The 21201-nt window shown below is 43.6% G+C and overlaps 1 protein-coding gene across 2 annotated transcripts in view; it reads left to right on the forward strand.

The window, feature by feature from the left end:
- The window catches only part of EFHB (EF-hand domain family member B), a 250589-nt gene that overhangs the window by 53512 nt on the left and 175876 nt on the right, over window positions 1-21201 (forward strand). Inside the window, exon 4 of one of the 2 annotated variants that reach the window (XM_078663999.1) lies at window positions 10766-10946. In XM_078663999.1, coding sequence (XP_078520125.1) covers window positions 10766-10946 — 181 coding nt within the window. The remainder of the gene's footprint in view (window positions 1-10765; window positions 10947-21201) is intronic. The other variant, XM_078664000.1, reaches the window with a different exon arrangement.

Raw genomic sequence — 21201 nt, forward strand, 5'->3', positions numbered from 1 at the left:
TACAAGTGTGATTTGAATGCAATTGGTACCTTTTCTCCCTCATTAGAGGTCAGGTATGTGAATCCGCATCTCCCTGGGATGACTCGAATCACAAGATTGCGTGTGTTATCACGTGTTTCTAATTTTGTTTTAATTAGCATGTCTGTTTGTAAGGATCTCAAAATTTCTGTGTGTGTTTGAGTCCAATTGGATCTTTTAAAGTCTGGTTTAATTAGATCATAAAGGGGTTTGACCCTTTCTGCGTAATTTGCAATGTATGTTCTTCCGAAATTTAGGAAGCCTAGAATTGACTGTAGGTTTTTTAGTGTTTTAGGAGCTTGGATTACGGCACATTTCTCTAGGAAATTGTCAGCCAGGCTTTTGCCTTCACTTGATAATTCATATCCTAAGAATAGGACTGTCAGATGGGCAATTCTGGATTTTTTAAAGTTGAATTTGTAACCCTCTGCTGCGAACCCAAGTATTATGGTGTTCACTCTTTTCAAGTGAGTCTCCAAGTCATCATCTGTTAAGTAAATGTCATCGACATAAGATAATGCTTCATCATCATATAGTTGTAGTAATTCTGTTACTCTCGCTGAGAATACCCCCGGGCTGTTCTTGTACCCCTGGGCTAACCGACAGAATTGTTTTTGAGTGCCATTTACCGAGAATGCAGTTAAATATCTGCTCTCTGGTGCTATGTTTTGACAAAAGAATCCATTGGAGATGTCCAAGGTTGTTTTGTATTTTTTGCGCACTATGTTATTCATTAGTGCAGCACTGTGTGAGTTTTGCACTGCAAAGGTTTTGCAACATGTGTTAAGGTGTCGGTAATCCAAAACTAGACGATATGTATTGTCTGGTTTGGAGACCGGAAACAAAGGATTGTTCATTTGTGAGGTGCAAGTTTCAATCACCCCCTGGTATTCTAGCTGATCTAGTATTTCATTTACCTGTTTTTTAGCTTCTTGCTTAATTGGGTACTGCCTTTGTGCAGTAGGTTGTGATTTTAACTGGATTTTGTGAGGAGGGGAGTCCTCATCCCATCCTACATGATTTTTATATAAAGCAGGTGCTAGAGCCACTGCCCACTTTCTGGCAAGTGTATATTTTTTATGAATCGGGATTTGATTCGAGAAGGCAGGCATAATTATTTCTTCGCCATGAGGGCACTCCCTAACAAACTCTGGTGGCCAGTCTTTTTCAGCTAGAAGGATATCATAACCCTTAGAGAGATTATCCCAAAATAGTCCCCTTATTTTCCTAGTCTTATCTCCCTCTATACGTAATGTTATCTCGTATATCTTGTGGGGTTTGCTAACTCTGGTGTCTGCAGTTTCCACTTGAAGATATTCATTCGTGTCCACTGTCTCCAGATGATTCATAAGGACTTTGCGAGCTATGCTCACTTCTGCTGCGCTGTCTAGCATTGTCTGAGCCCACTCTCCGTTTTTCAGTTGTGTCCTCAGTATTCTCGGCATTGTTAACTACCTTGATACTGGCTACCTTCTTTTTTGGAAATTGTAATTTCTTTTTTAGCTGAGCAGGTTCCTTGTCTTTGGACTTGGCGTGCTCTTCTCTTTGTTCTGATCGTCCTCTTCTTTCCGATTTCTGCGAGGAATTCTGAAAAGATTGAGAGGGACGTGTATCAATGTCTTGATATCTATCAGGTTTTTTAATATTATCCCTATTTCTAAGGTTATATCTTTTCCCAGAGGGGTCACTCTGGGGTGACCTGTGTCTCTGGTTCGGAGATTTCTCCCTTCGCCTAGGAGACCTTCCTCGGGACTGGAATTTATTTTCTTTTGGATTGGATTGTTTGTTTCCATCCCAGTTCTTTTTTGGTGAATTATTAAAAAATATTTTTTCTGGACTTTCAGTCAGTTGCGGTTTTACTGGTATTCCCCCTAAACTATCTCTACCTAGTTCCTCATAGGATTTTTCTATGATTCTGGCAATTTCAGCTGGTTGGTCTGCTATATCTGTCTCTTTTAACCTTTGGCGGATCGCCACGTTTGCTGCTTCACCTTTTATATTGGCTAATAATATAGCCGAGACCTGCTTGAAGTCTTTCAGTAATTTCATACCAAGAGTTAAAGCTGGTTCTGGACCGTATTCATCTTGAATTTGTTTTAGCACATCTGGTATTACCGAAATGGATGGAACACTGTGCGTTTTTGTGTAGATTGAAGCAAAGACTGTACCCCAAGTGTCACAGTCCTCTATGTGTGGTGCGATTCCCATTGGGAGACATATAGTCAGAATCCTGTGTTTTTCTAGCGGGGTGGTGTCAGGAAACACCGCCTCTATTTGGGTGATTTTCTGTGCCAACCAGAATGGTATCTGTTCCCGTTTAGCCGGAACTTTACCTAGGCAGGATTGGATGTTCTGTGGTGTAATTTTATTTGTGTTCCCCTGGTGAGGGGTCAGCTGTGGAAGTTTAATCGCTGGCTGAATTGTTGAAGTCCGCATTACATACTGGACTAATTGTCTATGAATTTTTAGTAATTGTTTTAGCTGTATTAACAGCTCTCCAGTAGACATCCCTTCGATGTCTGGGTGTGGTGTGTATCCGGCTAAGACCGGCCACGTTGCTCCTGGCCTACCTAAAGGACCGAGCCTTGTAATGTGATTGTTATGTATTAGGGCGCCATCAAATAAGAGCAAATGCTCTTGGAATTTGAGTGGTACTTCCACCTCCTCTAAAGGAGTGTAAATGTCAGGTGGTACCTCTATTTTGTAATAGTGGAAGTACTTTGTTACAGCATTTGCTGCTGGAAAATGTATCCATGTATAGTATACCTCTGTCTGCCGATATTCGTGTGCCTCAATTACGAATATGACTGTGCCACCTCTAGGTGTCAGTCCATTTTCTATAAGTTTTAAGGTTATAGATTTCCTTTTGCTGACCGGAATGAGTATTATATCCGCGTCTGCATCCTTTAGTGCAGTATCTGCTGCTGCTATTTCAGCTGCTAATCTAACTGCCTCTCTTTCTTCATCACTGTCTCCCATTTTACCGACAGGATGGTATTATGTTTGTTTGCAGATCAGGTTTCTAATGGAACAAAGATTAGATGCACAATATTTCGGAACAGTGTATCCTTCAACGTTGACTGTACCAAGAACCATACATAGGAGTTCCCTCCTGCGAGGTTTTGGAGGATATTACCTTTCACCCACTCCAGACGTCTTTGGAGAATTTGGGAAAAGGGGTCTGAGTGAGAAAGCACGACTGAGTTACTCTAAATGTCTTACGTTAGTTTTATCGCCCTTTCCAAACGCGTTGGGCGCCATGTAGTGTAGTTCCTATCTTCCCAATAGGCTCTGCGCATTGGAATAATACCTACAGCAGTAAAGGCCTAGGCCAGACGTTAACTAGGTCTACTACTGTCGATACTAGACTTAAGTTTTGGGTTTGCCAGCGTAGCTCAGAGTTCGCTAGAAACTTTCTCGAATGTTCAGGAAAGAATTAACTCCCCTGATTAGACAAGAAGGGATTTAGTTTCTGACAACCATAGAACATGACAACTTTGCTCTCCCCTAATCAAGAGTGTATCTCCAGAGTCGTGTGAGCACAAGGCAATTATTTTACTCAGTCAGTACGTGCATTCTTAGTCTCATCAGATTGTAGAGAAAAGGAAGAGACGGGCGTGTTCAATAAAAAGGTGTTATTTATTGATCAGTCTCTTTTCTCGTACAAGAGAAATGGATCGATATTATTGCAATACTTATAGTTAAGTAAAGTGCATACATTAAAAGCAATAGTATAAAATAATACTGTAAAAACATTGATATGGTTTCTGAGCCATATGATGTTTAAAATGATTAAAATATATTACATACACATATACATTTGACTAAACGTACTCAACTGGTGTTTCTAAATACGCCTACCCCGTGTACCTGACCTAAGTCTAATGCGTGGGCGGGAATAGAAAGTTACAGTTTAAGTTAAGTTTGTTTTTGCCAAGTGAATAACTAAAGAATTCTCTGTGAGGGGTTATTCAGTTCTGTACCTGGAAGTTAGGATGAAATGAGGAATGGTATCTCTTTCTCTGCTCTCGATATTCCAGGCCGCCTGCGAGGGCTGCCCGAAAGCGCCGGTGCTGGGTCTCTCGGCAGGAGATAGCAGCGCGTCTCTCAGCGCGTCAGGAAGGCGGGGCTGCTGCCAGCGGGGTCTGCTCTGCTCTTGGCTTCGGCAAGTATGGCTGCTCCGTCTCGTCACCACGCGTGTGTTTGCATAGGGCAAGATCGGCAATATTTATACCTTAAAGGTGCCGAGATTGACGTAAGGATGGACATAGATACGTCAATAAAGATGTCATACGACTTGCTCGTTAGCACATTCTTTTACTGAAGTTCTCTGTGAAATCAAAACAATGGCCGCACGGATTTTCCAGGTTGTCATAGGTTTGATTTGTTATGAGAACGTCGTATGCCTTATCAGGGGCTGGAGGAATGTCGCTTGTCTAATTAGATCTCAAGCGTTATGACCTAATCAGATAACACGTTCCTGTGCCGTAGTGTGACTGCGTCAGATAACGGTATCTGCATCATGGGGGCTTTTCTTGCCTCATGGGAATACATGACAAAACTTGCACCTCCTTAGCTTAATTTTGTGATCTCTCTACTATAATTCAATTAATTCAGGCACCCACTCCCTGAACGATGTCAATAAACTAGAGAAATGTGTGTTTGGCTGTTTTTAAGTAGGCCAAACTAGATTTGAGACGCTTCTTTGACACCAAGGGCTAGATGTGGGAAGCCTAATACCGGTCGGTAACGGTTACCGACCGGTATTAGGCTTTTCTGATGTAGGGGCCTAATCTAAGGATTCGGTAATTTACCGAATCGGTAATTTAAGGAATCAGTAAATTACCGAATTCTTAAATACCGATTCGGTAAATTACCGAATTCCTAATGTAGGCAGCACTTAAATGAGTGCTTTTCCCATGTTAGGATTCGTTATTTACCACCAACTACAAGTTGGTGGTAAATAACGAAAAGCCCCAAAAAAGCAATTTCAAGCAAATTATTTCAGTGCCACATGTGCACCCATACACAATTGAGAGGTGCAACGGTGTCAAAGTGACACCCTGCCACCCTTCTAAGTTTTCCCCCTTTTACCGAACCGGTATTTACCGATTCACATCTGGCCCCAATAATGGCTTAATTAATATTACTGCTGGTTTTAGATGAGTGTGCCTTTTAAAAACTGATATAACTCCTATTACACAATAAATATGCTTCGTAAAACTTCACATTATTATTCTTCTGATAATATACAGCCATAATCATGTATGCCATAAACATAAACAGATGTAAGAATCATCAGTTACTGCAACTTTCTAAATGTAGGCCTTGATTTCGCTTTATAAAGTTATCCGAACAGAAACCAGGAGCTTTGGTAAGTCCCACTGTTCCGCATAGCTGTGTGACACCAAATCTAAATGAAAGCCTTCTAACATTTTTTTCTCAGTACTAAGAACTTTGGCCACAATTTTTGGCTTTACTAAAATTAAAATTAAAATACATTTGTTCACGCGTGGCCGCTTTTGCAACGAGTTGCACCTTCTCTTCATTCGCTGGACCCTTTTCAGCGGCACTGGTAGAGAATCTGCTCACTGGCACCCCTCACAAGCTTTACTACAATGTGCATGTTGCCTTCCGGGTGACATGAATGCTATAGAACCTTTAGCATTGAAGGATTTCAGCACGGATTCGATCCACGAACATTTTTCTTACTGGTTTTCTTGCAATATCCTTTATAAAAATCACTTGTAGTGTTTCCCCCTGCTGAGTGGTGCATTTTACCGCTAAGGAGACGCATGACGTAATCAGATCCCACCACGGATAGTCAGGATGATATCTGAGTCTGAGACAAATGCTGAGCACCTTGATGGCTCCTGAGGATGTCTGCTTTTAAAAAAAAAAAATCTTTTTATTAACAAAACAACAAAGAAAGACATCAGGTGACATTAGCAGCTCTCACACTTGTCAATGTTACATTTCCATACGTTCAGAATAATTAATACAAAATATAGATAATGGATCACAGGTACTAATGCGCCTCCACTTCTTCCAGACGTATCGGGGGCGTACAGATATCTCCACAGTATCGATTCCAAGCCTCCCATACCTTCCCCCACTTCTCAGGACAACCCCTGGCTACATAGACCGACCTCTCCCTGAACATGTGCCAATCCAAGTCTTCTACCCAATTCACAACCCAGGGTGGCTGACTGGCTCCCCACAGCTGGGCAATGTTACGTTTAGCTACCATACATGCCAATGTTACCCATTGTCTCCCATACACACTCAGATATGTGGGTTCCCAAGCGTTTAATATGCACCTGCGCGCCTCCGGACGTATCTCCACCCCCAGGACGTCTTGCAGCGTATCATGGATCTTCACCCAGTACTCCTGCACCTCTGTACAGTGCCACAATATATGCATGAAGGTTCCAAGCTCTCCGCACCCCCTCCGACATTCCCCACTGTCCACTCGACCCATACGAACTAGATGAGGCCCCATTACATATGACCTGTGTAAAATCTTCAGTTGCATTAATCTGAGCCTCATCTGTATCGCTACCACCCTCGGAGAGGAGACCGCCTCTCGCCAATCTTCGTCATCTAGCTCCAACCCATCTGTACTCCTGTGCGTCCTGATAAGCACCAGCGGGTCCTTGGATGTCTGCTTTTTTGTTGAAATATTTCATCCACAAGTCATGTCAGATGAGAATGGCAGGTATTTGCACCCGAAAAGGAGACTCAAAGATCAGCACCCTTTTATTAAACAGTCACAAAACATGTGTAACATTCTAAAGCTCTGCTAGAAATAACCCTACACAATGCATCTACATTGATGAAACTGGATCAGGTAAAGGTTTCCCATGTGCTTTCTTTTAAAGGTCCTTCCATAGGTCAATTCGGTAATATCTTTATTCGAAAACCTAGGGAGTCTGTTATTTCAAAATCTATTTTGCTGCTTAACAAACTGGCTGGACCTTCTTCAATATGCTCCACGTACGAAAGCCTCCAGTAAGAATAAGGTATTTGTTCTGTACCTTAATTGACAAGATTAGATGATCCCACATTATTTGTCTTGAAAGCCCACAACCTTTGTTCCTTGTACTCAGTGCTCAATAGTACACTACACCAGCACAGCTGTGTATGAAGCCCAGTGCCTGACTCAGGAATGGCCTGCCCTACTAGTGGGTTATACACAGACTCTATGGAGTCTCTCAACTCCTGAACCCCAAAATGTAATTCTTGACCTTTCTGCTCCTTTTTTGCTCTCTCTGCAGCCTTACCCTCCAGCACCAAAGCCTTTCCTTGATACTGACACGAGACAGACACTGACACTAAGGACAGGTGTCAGCTGAACCAGGGTCAGGGCTGTCTCTTTGGAGGGCTCTTCATTCTCTGGTTCTCAAATGGCTTGTGCATTTTATTTTTTAAATGGATGCTCCTGAATCTCCAATCATGCCGCCTGACTAAACCGCTGTTGCTTCCGCACACTTGTTAAAGAGACAGTAATATGCGGCACATGAAGTCTGAAAAAGCCAAACTACTCTCCAGAGGTTTCTAAAGTGCTTAAGAGTACATTTAAGAGCCCCTGTTATTGTCCTCCACAGTCTCATGTTTTAAAGGACAAACTAATTCTGCAGGAGTATTAACGCCTTCCACTGAAGAAGGAGCGATTCTGGGTGGAATCAGAACACAATTGTACCAGTTTTTTCAGTGTAGTTTAATAATCAAGCTGTAATGACTTGAAGACTCTTCTAAATGTGGCAAGTGCTCAGGTCCTTCAGAAGAGCTCTCTCAGCTGAAATGTGAAGGTCTGAGCAGAAGGGAGTAATCTTGCTTACCAGGATTTGAGTGCTGCAGGCAGTAACCTCAGTAAAAAGCATTGTCTAGGGCCAATCTACAGGAGTCAAGCATACTTGAAATCTGTGAGGCAAGAGTCCGAGTATAGTGCCTTAGACTTCTCTTTGACAGCACCATGGTTTTAAGAGTCCGAGTATAGTGCCTTAGACCCTTCTTTGACAGCACCGTGGTCTTTAGTCTTACTATGATTCTAATCTGTATATGATATGAGCTGGGATGGCTAGGTTTTGGTCACTGAAAAACCTCATATTGACCTTACTCCTTGCCCACGTCTTCCGCCTGTAGTTTGGACAGATGCAGATATTTGCACAATTAAAATTCTTAATAGGGGGGCAATCGATTCAATGTATACGCTTAGATAGTGATCGTCTTCTTGAATAGATTCTTCACAGTCGGGTGTGTATCGCATGAACCGCGATCTATTTTTCTTCAATTAATCCTCTTCAGTCTGCTATGGTCACTTCTAGATAGTGACCATAGCAGAGAAATGTCCCTCTCTCCAATGTGGGGATTGCCTGTCTGCAATGTATCTGGAGGATGCTTACTTTCACATTCCCATGAGAACACAAACCAAATATTTTGTGGCTGTAACTCATCATCAAGCTCATCTTCACCTAGGTCGTGGTGACAATGACAGCAGTGAAGATTTACCTTTAACCCTGCCTTGACAACTTTAGTTGCTGAATATCTTGCCACTCAAAGAAAAAGACGCACCTCTCCAAGGTGCTGAAGACTCTTTCATCTATTTCCTCTGTATATGGCAGTAAACTCAGCTGGGTGCTCATGTTGAGGTTTCTACATGGATCTTTTAACATTTCAAAATAACCACTAGCATATCTGGGTTACACCCCGAATGGGGAAAATCAATACTCTGAGAAATGTGTTTTCTCTTATGCGCAATGGAAAGCTTCTTTATTGTGTAGCCTCTCCTAGCCATTATTAGAGAAGTAATCATCCAGTTACGAGTGACGGGATTAGTTTGGCAGCTCTGTTTTGCTCCATCTACATCTGTGTCTCTGATCTGATAATCCTGGTGGAGGTACTCCACTTCCATTCACAGGGGCTACATCATTTATCTCTTCTCATTTGCTGAACCTGGACATCGAATGCCTGAAAGTTTGAGTTGAAATCATAGCTACTAGTCAGTTGTTGGGCTCTTTGAAAAGAAATTTAAATTCACCCATGTTCCACAGAGGAAATATTTTAATCTATTGCTCCTTTAGCTCACTCGAGCATGCAGACCTATTTCTGCAAATCTTCCGGGCTATTGACCTTACAAAGCACACCAGAAGATGCACGTCTAAGTTCCTAAATAAGGCTGTAGAGGCATTTCTCCATACTCCTCTATCTACTTACTCCTATCACGACCCTTACTTGGTGCGAGACTGATACAGTGTCCTCATTGCTTTGTTTTACATCCCATAGACTTTGATATCTGCTGGCCTTCTATCGGTGAAATATGCATATTTATTTTTACAAGGGACTCATACTTATGGTTTTTCAAAGGTTGTTTCTGATTTTCATCTGAATCAAGACACTTTCTTTCCAACTTCTTTTTCCAGATCTATTTTATGAAGTAGAAAAAACTCCTTAATGGCACAACTGTTTAAAGACATAATTAGTTTTGTTTACTCAGACTGAAACATTTCAAAAGTCCTCAAACTTTTTTTGATCAACTTTGAGGGTCCTACTCTTTCTACGCATGCTGACATTGCCACCGTACTTAACTGGATAGGGTCCTGTCTTGTCAAGAGTTCTTTGCTTGAGGGTCTTTAGCTGCCTCAAGGTATCCATGATTAAATAGTTTAATCCACAGAAGCCTCTACTTATTTCATAAGTATGGACTCATTGAGGTCATCTATAAAGCAGTACATGGGGCTATTTCTCATACTATCTCATACTATCTTCAAACACTGCCTGTCAGATTTCCGGTCCCATGCTCTGTCCTCCATCCACCCCGAGAATATGGCTTATATTATATTGCGTAATAGATAGTATGGTACCCTGTCCTGTTGTAGTTCATTCTTGTAAATCTAGGACTTAAAGGATTTAGGCGTAAGAATATGGGAAAATTACTTACTGTAGTAACTATTCATTTATAGATTTTCCAAGTTTAGATCCAGCCGCCAGACCCTCAAAACTGTCTTGACTATACATAGTTTAAGGCACAGGTAAAAAAAACAGGTGTGTGGGGAGGGCGTGCAGAGTCTTTGAGGGTACAGACTCACCCCCAGTGAGTCAGCTGAGGCATTCACCTGCTGCCATTTGTATTTACCATTCTAGAGGCTGAAAGGCTCAGGACACCACATTCAGAACCGCTCAGTGGGAGGATCTTCCATTTGCCGGATCCACCAACTTAATATATAGTATTTACCCAGTGAGTAACTAATCAAATTGCGAGAGTGGCACACATCTACAAGGTTTAAAAAATACAGAAAAATGCAAAACAGTGCTAAGATTGTTTGATGTTTCTTGTTTCAGTGCTTGGTTCTTTCAATGTTAGTGTGCAATGGTCTGTGTTGTATTCTTCTGTTTGTGCTCCTCTGACACGCTAATGTGCCCCCAGATTTCTCCAGCTAGCTAGAAACTTGAGAAGGGGATTGCCTTCACCTTACAGGAGGTTTACAAGTGAGTGAGAGAGGAGCTCTAGGTACTGTCTCCAAAAGGAGGAACTATTTTATTCACCAACTCATCCATGTAATTACATTAAGTGATCATGATCACTCTTGGTCTTTATAAAAAGTCAGGACACCTGCAGGCTGTGCAGTCAAACACCAGACACATGAAATGCCCAATGGAACACACGTATGCACAACAACATACAATGAATTTGCTGAATTTGCATCTTAGGAAATTGTCCCTTATTTGACGTGTGCCCTTTCTCCAGGCAGCCACGCTGATAAACCCACCACTGAAGACCCTGTTCCAGCAGAGGATGCTTGACAAGCGGGAGTCCTGCTATTCGAGTCACCAGCGAAAGCCGCTCGGAAGATCCTATGACCAGAGACCAATGTTCCCTCCTGGCACTGATCTGAACAAGTTGACCTTTGGGTGCCAATTTGAGAGAGGTAATAACAAATACTGGTAAAGAAATTCAGGAATGTTGCCAGGCACTAACCTTCTGAGGTGGTGTGTGCCTCATGCAGTGCATTAGGGCCTCTTTGAAACAAACATAGACATAGAACTTGACTGTAGACCACGTCCCACGGTCCCGTCTACTCTGCCCGTTGCGTGCCCGTTCCCGACTCTGGACCATGCCCTGTATTAGCCTCACCTTTTACTTCTGCGATAAATAGAATTCTCTTAGTCCATTGCCTTTCATCACAGTCTTAATGCGTCTGTATCAGTGCTTAGTTCATTATTCCAACACATATGCAAATCCAGAGATTTAATTTCAGGATTAATTAATTTACTGTTGCTATTCATTTATTCAGAGATGGATAACTCCCACAGAAACACTGTACACAGTAACAAGCAGTACTTAAGAGTGTAGGATTGTCTGTGCACTTATGGAGTAGAAGATGGGCAGAATGCTTGATGAGGTGGTAAATTGTCAGGCTGACCAAATCCGTCTCTCATAGACTGCTCAGCAACAACTGAAAGCAGACACTGTGGCAGCTCGCCGATCCCTTGCACTGATTGACCCATGTGAGACCCCAGAGAGATTACACAATCCAGTGTTCATGAAATGGACATGTCTAAAGATATTTAGACCAAGAAATTGACATATGTTGATGATATCTTCTACACAATGTCCCTGCACAACACCCAGTGGGTTATATTCACATCATATGTCTTTAGATGCTAGAGAAGGATCTTGCCTGGAAATTGTTGGTGCATCTTCTACTTCCTTCAGTTTCTACAGCTTACTCATACAAAATGTTTGTAAATGTCTTCTATTTTTAACTCCTCTACCAGTAATGGTGGAAGGGCTGCACCCTATGTTCTGGGGCATTCCACCATCCATTCAGTTGGTTCTTCTTGTGGATGCACAGAGGGACAGCACTGCGTCTCAAGAGGTTGAACCCACTGTAGTGTATTACTTATTAATTTCTGTTATTGTTGTGCATGTACTCCAAATTGCCGCTTCTCCCTAGCACCATCCCAAATTGGGCCAGAGCACTCTTAGGCATTCACGCTTCAATCAGAAAATCACAGGAAGCTGCATTGCATGACTGCTGTGAGGACAAGCTTGGATCTTCAGGGCCCTTATCCAACCTTTCGGTATCAGTGTATTCTGGTTCACGCGTTGCGGCTCCCCCTGCATGTTAAATTGGCCAAAACCAATCAAAAGGACATACCAGAGGGAATGGCTTCTTTCAGGCCACTGGTATCCAAGGGGGTGCGCAACATTGCTTTGATACTCAACAATGTGTACCTCTTCCCTCGGTCGCAGCACTAAATGATGACGAGGTAGGACAGGCATTCACTCCATCAGATTGTTTTACAGCTTTACCTTCCGGTGCAGAGGGTAAGAGGAGTCGCCTACACCTGCATTTTCTCGTCAGATTTAGCAAACTCTCTTACAGATTTGAAAAAAACTAGGGGGCATATTATCAACAACTAGCGATATTTATCACTAAATGATCTCAGCAATATTTGTTTTATCGCTGCGCTTCTCCGGATTTTATCGCAGAGATAACGCGCTATTAGCAACTTTTATCTCAAATGCGATAAAATATCAGGCGATAGCGCCTCAATGCGTGAATATCGCTGGAAATCCAGCGATATTCAGGCATTAACGCCAGTAGGGTCTTAACCTGAAAATCCAACTCCCATTGGATATACAGGTTAAGATGTGGTCTGAGCAGGCGTTATTTTTTGGCGATATTCGCGCTTAGCGCAAATTTTTTTATCGCTGTGCCTGCGTTGATAACAGGCGATGGCGATGTTAGTGACTGCTTTCAGTTGCTAAAAGGTTAGGTACACCCACTTTGCATGTCATTAGCGATAAATATCGCTGACATGCAAAGCGGTCCCCAAACCACTAACTATCGCCTACAAACTGTCGCTAACTGCTGTTAAAGACAGCTTGCTAATAGGGCGATGAAATAATTGCCGCTTTAGCGGGAAAAAGTCCAGCTAAAGCGGCGATAAGGCCCTTGATAATATGTCCCTAGGGGCCATATTATCAAGAAAGGGCGATACATTATCACCGCTTTCATCGGCAGGAAACTGCCAATAAAGCGGCGATAATGTGCTTGATAATAGGCTCTTGTGAATTCCCATAGAAGCCCAGGTTAAAACCAGAACCTGGGCTTCTATGGGAATTCACAAGGGCATATTATCAAGCCCTTTATTGCCGCTTTATCTGCAGTTTCCTGCCGATAAAAGCGGCGATAATGTATCGCACTTTCTTGATTATATGGCCCTAGATTCTTCACTGACTCCTAAACTTGTCCAGTTACTAAGACCAATTACATGTTATGTTTACCAAAGCACAGCCAATAAGGATCAGTCACTGAGCTCCTGGTCTCGTCTATGTGCTCCTATCACTAAGGATTTTACAAATCCTGCAATGTCACCGGCCAAGAAGGATTTGAAGACTGGCCATTCGAGTTCTGGCTTTGCAGCAACGCATTTTATAATGTCAGATTCTGCAAGAGCCGATTGCACCTTTAGCTCTTCTATTGATTTCTGAATTATAGGCAAGTGTCTGTTTCTAAATTTATATGGGCTTCCCCTCTAGACTCTAGAGAGTCTCCCTAAAAGGCTCTACACACAAATGCATGGGTTCAATAACGAGACAGGAGTTGTGTGAAGAGGGGAGTATTTGGTTGGGACCATCTGGTGCTGAACTATAAGATTGTTTTCATTTGTGCCCCAACACTGTCCCAGTATGCATGCTCCTGTTTGCCAATGTTTCTAAATGGTGGAAACTTATGTCAAGCCATACCCATATATGCCTGGCCATGCCTAAGCATACCTCAAACGTTCAGAAACTACATTACATAACACAGGCTTCCTGTGAGCAATTTTTAAACAATATATGTTATTTTCTTAAGCCCGTTCCCCATGAGCTGCTTCACCACCTCTGTGCGTAGGTGCTGCAAAGCAGTGGTTAATTTGAAAAAAAATAAGTGCCGGGCTCTCGTCAGGAATTTTATAGAACAATGGTCCTTAGAAGGCAAGTACAAAACAACAAGAAATACACTATAGACCTGGATGGGTACTATAAACTTTCGATGTCCAGCCGGACATCGGATCCCCGCGCTGACCGAAGACGCGCAATAGAATCGATCACGTTATGTTCCTCCTTGACTATCAATTAAGTAAACACCACCGCGCTCATTATTGCCACGCCCAGAAACCCAACAATCTGTTCCGTAAGGCACTGTGGTTAACACCAGGCAATTCAATTCTTGTAGTCCTGATGATGATCCCTATAATTAATGAGCTTGGGGTCGAAACGTCGTCGACATACTAAATAGTGCCACTGGTTTTCATTAGGTATGCTTAATGTGTTCACTAAAATGGTTAGCCTGCTTCATTGTATGACTAGTGCAAGCTTCCAACGCTCCAATATTTGCCTGTTATTCTTTATGTTTCATGTTTAATGTTTTTTTCGCTCTTTTGACTCACGTATCGGGTGCAGGATTGTGTCCCGCTGTATTGTTCCTTTTTCCACTATCAAAGTATTTTTGTTCTCATTTGCACATTAAATCCTTTGTCCGGCTGGACATCAAAAGTTTATAGTACCCATCCAGGTCTATAGTGTATTTGTTGTTGTTTTCTTACTTGTCTTCTAAGGACCATTGTTCTATAAAATAACTGACACCCGGGGTCCTTAGTTACTTTTCGGGTTCCCTTGTTTGTTTAAAATGGGCTCTCGTCAGGAGGCAGCTTCCACCAGCCCATTTCTCCTGTTAGCGCTGCCTAAAAAGAGCGCCAAAAGCCTACAATTGGGAAGAGGATGTGACTTAATGGCCAGAACTTCCAACTACGGAGCTGAGGGGAGTCTCGGTGGCCCAATATCCTATGATTCTGGGCGAGTCACTTGATCTCCCTTTGCCTTCCAAAAATGAATGTGTCCTTAACTGGTGCTTAAGAGCCGTTGTTGATGAATGGCCGGTGCTGAGCACTGGAAACCACCGGCACAAATTAAGCACTGCTTCAAAGTGACCCCTTTTTGGGTGGTCACCCTCAGTTTTTTGGGACTCACCTCATGGTAATGTATAGCTCTAACACTAGGACTCTGCTATCCATTGCCCAATGTATGTGCTCTGACCCCTAAAACAAAGTCGAAGTTGACTTATAACGCCATTTGGCATATACCATTTTACTGTAAGACCATTATATATAGTGTACAGACTACTCTGTTGTCATGTAAAAATAAAGGCTACTTGTGGACTGAAGCAGTATAATGTGCCCTCCACTTTGTGATCCTGAAAACGTAACACGTGCCTCAACTGAGGCCTGGTCCTCTGCAGCCTGCAAGCTCTCGTGGTTGCAGACAGACCTGTAAAAAGAAACTGTTTTACAGTCCTAATAACCTGCTTCTAAGCTCTATATAAGTCAACCCTAAAATAACCTTACTGCCCATAAGTTAGGGTGCATAGTCAGTGTAGAAATGATGAATTAAGACGGTACCTATAGTGAGTAAATCACCAAAGACTATTTTCCCAGTATTGTTTTTAGCTGTTTTATTTGAAAAAGACTAGTAAACCAGAATAAATAACTAATGCTGCAATATCTGGTAGGAAACAGCTACAGAACAAGATGTTTAATTTCTCTTAACTGTTTAAAAAACCTTCTCTTGATAAAGCTGGATTTGTTCTAATTAATTAAGAATTATAACTTTCAGAATAGTTCTTTTAACTTGCCTGAGCCACTGTGGCTCGTTAGCCTTAGTCTACACCTGCAGGCTGGCTTTTCCCTGCCTGTAATGAGGTGTGAGATTCCTTCTGTGAACCACAGTAGACCCCTTTGTTTGACAGGTCAGTCTGAATGGCCAGGGATTACATCTCTGACCTCAGCAGCCCATTGAGGGAGGGGGCAGCTGCCCCTCCTGTTGGCTCAAAAGGGTCACATTCTGTATGGCAGGCCTGTTTGAGAACATGTAAAACTTTCCGTGCCCTGGAAGGGGACCAAACAGAAAGCGGGTCACAATTCTTTTGTTTTTCCTGTCTGGTTGCTGAAGGACCCTGCTTCATATTGCTAGACATCTGTCTTGTTTTATTTTTTGGATCCAGGGCCAGCTTCACACTGGATTTTAGTGTTAGATTTGGGAAGATACTGGTGATGTTCATAATACACTCCCCTACACACCCCAAGCTCTCAGAACCCAAGTTTAGAGAGGCTGAAGACTTTTGACAGCTTGTATTTGCCTGACACATTGTATTTTGGAACTGTTTGCATAAAGGCAAACAGGAACTACTGAAATGGGTAAGCCAGGGCCTGGGAATATGTGCTCTACTGGTAAGAGAGGCTATGAGTATCTTAGGGCGTCCCCCACTCACCGATCGCTGAGCCATACAAAACTGTACCTTCACCCGGCCTTCCTCCGAATACTGCTGGACTTGTGAAAGGATACCAGGTGGACTTTTCCACTTGAGATCCATCGATAGAAAGAGCTACAAAGATTATGTGGCTGATGTCCTCAGTGGCTCCAGGAACATAAAAAAACTAAGAGGACATTCCTGTGAAGAATCCCAGTGGGCCAGTGGCAACTGGACTTTGCTTTTAACCCATGCCTGACCTTCTTAGAGTCTCTCAGTGCCTTCGTTTGAGGCCCTGGGCCTATTAGAAATGTACTCCTATGGTTGTTTGGGCCCCAGAAGAAAGTTTAGAAATGTTTGAAAACATTTACTCTAGAGCTCTAGAACGTTAGTGGGACCCTTTGTAAAACGTGACTGGCAGTTCTGCAGCATCAAATTGGTTCAGTCACACTAGGAGATCTCCACAACTACAAAAAACAACTTGAATCCTATTGTGAGTTGGGATATAGAAGGTCTTCAGCGAGAAATCTCAAAAGCTCCAGAGCACCAGTGGGATCAACTGGTTTCAGGTATCCAGCCTCTGGTTCCACTACAGTTGCTCAAATTTAAGTGGTGTCCTGCACGGAGCAGATGTTTCTTCAAGAAAGTGACAAAGCCCCTTTGTGAGATGTGATTTAGAAACTTTTTCAAACTTTTTGACTTCCAGACTTTCCCCAGGACTAATTCAGTTGGTGTATCAGACCTGGGCTCCATTGCAATTGGTCTGAAATTGCACTTTGGTCATGTTCTACTGCGACAATTATTTTTCTTTGTACCTTTTCTCTTTAAAACTTCATAAATTCATATATCTGGTTCCCCTCATTGTGTTTTTGTAGTTTTGGTCCTATTTTACTCATAATTCCTTATTATAAAATTGGGTGTGGAGTTTTATTGTGTTTTGTATAACTTTCTCTACTGTTTATGCACTCCTTAAATACTTTGCATATTGCCTATGATTTAAGCCTGACTGCTTTGTGTCACACTATTTAATTTGTGGGACATCTAGCAGGCAGTGGCCTTATCCTTTGGGGTGGACCCTTGTACATCCGAAATATTAACCCACTTTCCTACATTGGTGTTCAGCGGTGATTTTATAGAAAAACATTTTTTTACTTTTAATTCCAATTTAGGTGTTGAATTGGGTCATGTTTGATATTTTTCTAAAGCTCGTTTTTTGGCTACTATTTGGTGCCTTTTTCCTTGGTGAACATGGAGGTTAATTGAATAATCCAGGATGACCTTACTGTGGGAGAGAAAAAGACCATGTGGTAGGAAAAGGAGCTGAAGCTGTGCCACACGTCCATGAAGGCTGACTACATGAAAGCCTACCAGGCCTCAGAAGAGGGCCACTATCTACAGATCACTCCAGAGGAGAATAAAGGAGAGAATGAAAATGCTCCAGAAGAAGTCAAGGCAACATGAAATTACCATTGCACATTCCAGGGCTGGTAGCAGTGTGAGTTCCCCCAGAAGTGTGAGCTCCTCTGAGCTATCAGTTTGCCAGCTGGAGTTCAAGGATAAGAAGGCACAGAGAGGCCGTACTGCCGTACTGGAGAAGGCTGGCCTTTAAAAAGGAAAATCTTGCCAAGAACCTTGAGAAAGAGATGCTGGCTTTGGCCCTGGAAGAAAAGAGGCTAGCACTGGAGAGGCAAAAACTGAGCTTGCAAAAGGCTGTTTCAGGACCTGCACGGTTTGAAGAAGACGGCAACAAGGGTGAGGTATACGCAAGGACTTCTCACACCGCTCATTTACCAAAAGATGTGGCTCTTAGCTCTGTTGTGGAGGACAACATTGACAAGTGGTTCCTGGGTTATGAGAGGGTACTACAATTGCACAAAGTAGAGCAAGATCACCGGGGAGCACTGTTATTGGGACTGGTGCCTGTGGGAGAGAGGCCTTCCATCCTAGATATGGGTGTGAATGTAGCATACTCCAACAGACATATGATGGGAGCTTTAGTGTGCTTTAGTTCGTAAGTTTGGTCTGAAACCTGAGCAGTATAGGAAGACATTCCAGGCCCTTTGCAAAAGAACCACTAAAGACAACAGGGATTCTGTCACCTCACTGAAGCACTGGCTGGCTGGTTGAAGGGTAGTAATGTGAGTTCTTATGATGGGCTAAAGGATTTCTTTATCCGACAGCAAATCCCGAGTAATTGTCCTTTAGAGTTGGACGAGCATCTGGTGAAGACTAAGATGTCTGACCCCAGGAAGCTTGGTAAAGCAGTTGATGAGTGGGTAAGCTCTTGGCTGTCTAAGAAGTTCCAAGGGTGACCCCAAGAAGGAGGAGTCCAAAGGCGGGGGAAGAAAAGGTAAAACTGAGTCTCATAAAGGGCCCCAAAAATCTGAGAAGGAAAGGGAGTTCTGCCAGCTTGAAGATGTGGAGTAGGGAAACAAACCCCAAGACCCCTCAAAGGCTGTCATCAAACCAATGCACTACATGCTGCAGCTGAGTTGCCAGATAATAAAGACACCGGGGGGCGAGTAGTTTGGCTGCTGCAGATATACCAAGCAGCAACAGTTTCTTCATGAGGGTGGGGGAGTGTCGCCCCCGTTCGCTACGAGCCGCGCTTGGTGTTAAAAATAAAATTGCAATGTAATGATTTCATTGCCATTTTATTTTTCACCACGGCATCCCAGAGTCTTCATCCTGCCCCCTAGCCGGAGAAACGGGGGCATGTCCTCTGCTGACATCAGCACTTTGAAGAACTCCACCCAGCTGTCTTAACAGCTAGGTGGAGAGCAAGCACACGCTTCCAGGGCCTGAATGAGTGTTCAGCCAACCTGCCCCATCAAATCCTGGTACTTCTCTCATGCTGGTTAACAGCATGAGAGCACCATCTTGATTGGTTAGGGGACCACAGACAGACTGCAGAAGAACACCAAGGAGGATACCCAACCCATGGGTAAGTACCATTTAACTTTATTTCATCTATATTAAATGTGTAATGTATGTAGTTTAGTTGTTGTTTATGCTTTATGTTAGGCTTTTGGAGAGAGGGGCTTGTTTAATTTTGTTGTTTGGGAAGGGGTGGGGCACTTCGCTCGCCCCAACCCTTTCAAAGGATACCAAAGGCCCCTGATACCAAGGCATCTTCAGCATATAAGGAGCACACATGATTGGTCTACCCTCACTGGGAATGGGATACTTCATCCCCGAAGCACAGTGCACAACCGACTTGCCAGGGGCTCCATTGCCAGTGCATAAAGCAGGGCTGTCAATGGGTAGCCCTATATGGTTTCCCTATGCAAAGAGAAGCACCATCACACGGTCCCTCCCACTTGCACTTGTGCCAACTTGGAACTGAATAACAACTGCAGCCATTTTATATGGCACTCCACTATGCACACTTTCCGTAAGACCTGCCTCAGAAAGTCACACGACGATGGCTCATTGTCTTTGTCAGCAAGCTGCTCAACATTTGAAACATACCTCCCAAAATCATAAAATCTGTTTTCAAAGCCCCGGGTTCTGCAGATAAATTTGTTTGTCATAGTCAACAATGTTCCCTGCCAAGGGTGTGTTTGCTGTTGAGCAACTGGCTAAATGTCCCTTTAGGAGGCTCTTCTATGAATCTGTATGGCTGAAAATGTGTGACCTCCATTCACTTCCCCTAATACACAGGACTCTCCTCTTGAGGATACTGCCAATGTATGAATGATACTTATAGTCTGATTTTAGCCTCACCACTTCTGGTTTCGGCCATGGTCAGACCACTGCAAAGGCTTTCCTTTCCATTGCACTCCACCTCTGTTCATTGGGAATTAACCCCTGCTAATGAAGGCTACAAGTATTTCCACCCCTTCTTCATTTCCAAGGAGCTGCAAAGTACAATGCAATGTCCTTGTGTGGAAATGTATTGCACAGCGGCGTTTCCGATGAGCTGCGTTAGACGAGGCGATGTCCATGCGTGGAGATGCATTCCGGAGCAGGGGTTCCGATGGGCTGCTGTAGGCGATATGAAATCCTTGCGTTGGGGAAGTCCGCATAGCTGAGGGGATGCTTCGGTACCAAGGGAGATGCGTTGAACAGCATAGGGAATGTGCCGGTTCTGAAGGAGATGCACTGCACCACTGAGAAGGCGCGTCGGTTCTGCTGAATCCGCAGATGGGTTGGCAGAGCACCTTCAGGCCCACTTTCAAGAATCCAAGGCTTGGGTGGCAACACTTGGGAGGGCACGACTCAAAGGTGGCAGAGTCCAGGTGCTGCGTTCAAGGTTGCTGGAAGTCTCTTCTGTCCCTGAGGATTCTGGTTAGGCCAGCCAACTAGCCTGTGGAGTCGCTCTGGGGTCCTGGGTTTAGACATGCAGATCCAGTCCTACTCAGCCAGGCAAAAGGTCAGCAGGTCAGCACAGCAGGTCAGCACAGCAGGGCAGCAGGTCAGCACTGCAGGGCATGCACAGCAGCGCAGCAGGTCAAACCAACATGGCAGGACAGCAGGACAGCAAGTCATCACAGAAGGGCAGCAGGCCATCACAGCAGGGCATTAAGCCAGCACAGCATGGCAGCACAGCAGGGCTGCATGTCAGCACAACAGGGCAGTAGAGCAACAGATCAGCACAGGCCAGGCAGCAGGTCATTACAACAGTTCAGCACTGCAGGTCAGCAGGGCAGCAATTCAGCACAGCATGGCAACAGTCCTTTTGGGCAGCAGTTCAGCAGAGTGGCAGTCCTTTCATCAGCACAGTAGTCCTTCTTCTGGGCAGGGTCCACAGTTCCAGAAGGGCACTCAAGTTTTGGTCTAAGGGTCCAATGTTTACACCTGAGCCGGTATTACACATAGTGCCCCGGGGGCGCAACAGACGTTTGCGCCCGCTTTGCACGTCCCCTGGACACTTTGGTATTAC

The sequence above is a fragment of the Lissotriton helveticus genome, chromosome 10 (genome assembly GCF_964261635.1).
Source record: "Lissotriton helveticus chromosome 10, aLisHel1.1, whole genome shotgun sequence".
NCBI classification, from domain to species: domain Eukaryota; kingdom Metazoa; phylum Chordata; class Amphibia; order Caudata; family Salamandridae; genus Lissotriton; species Lissotriton helveticus.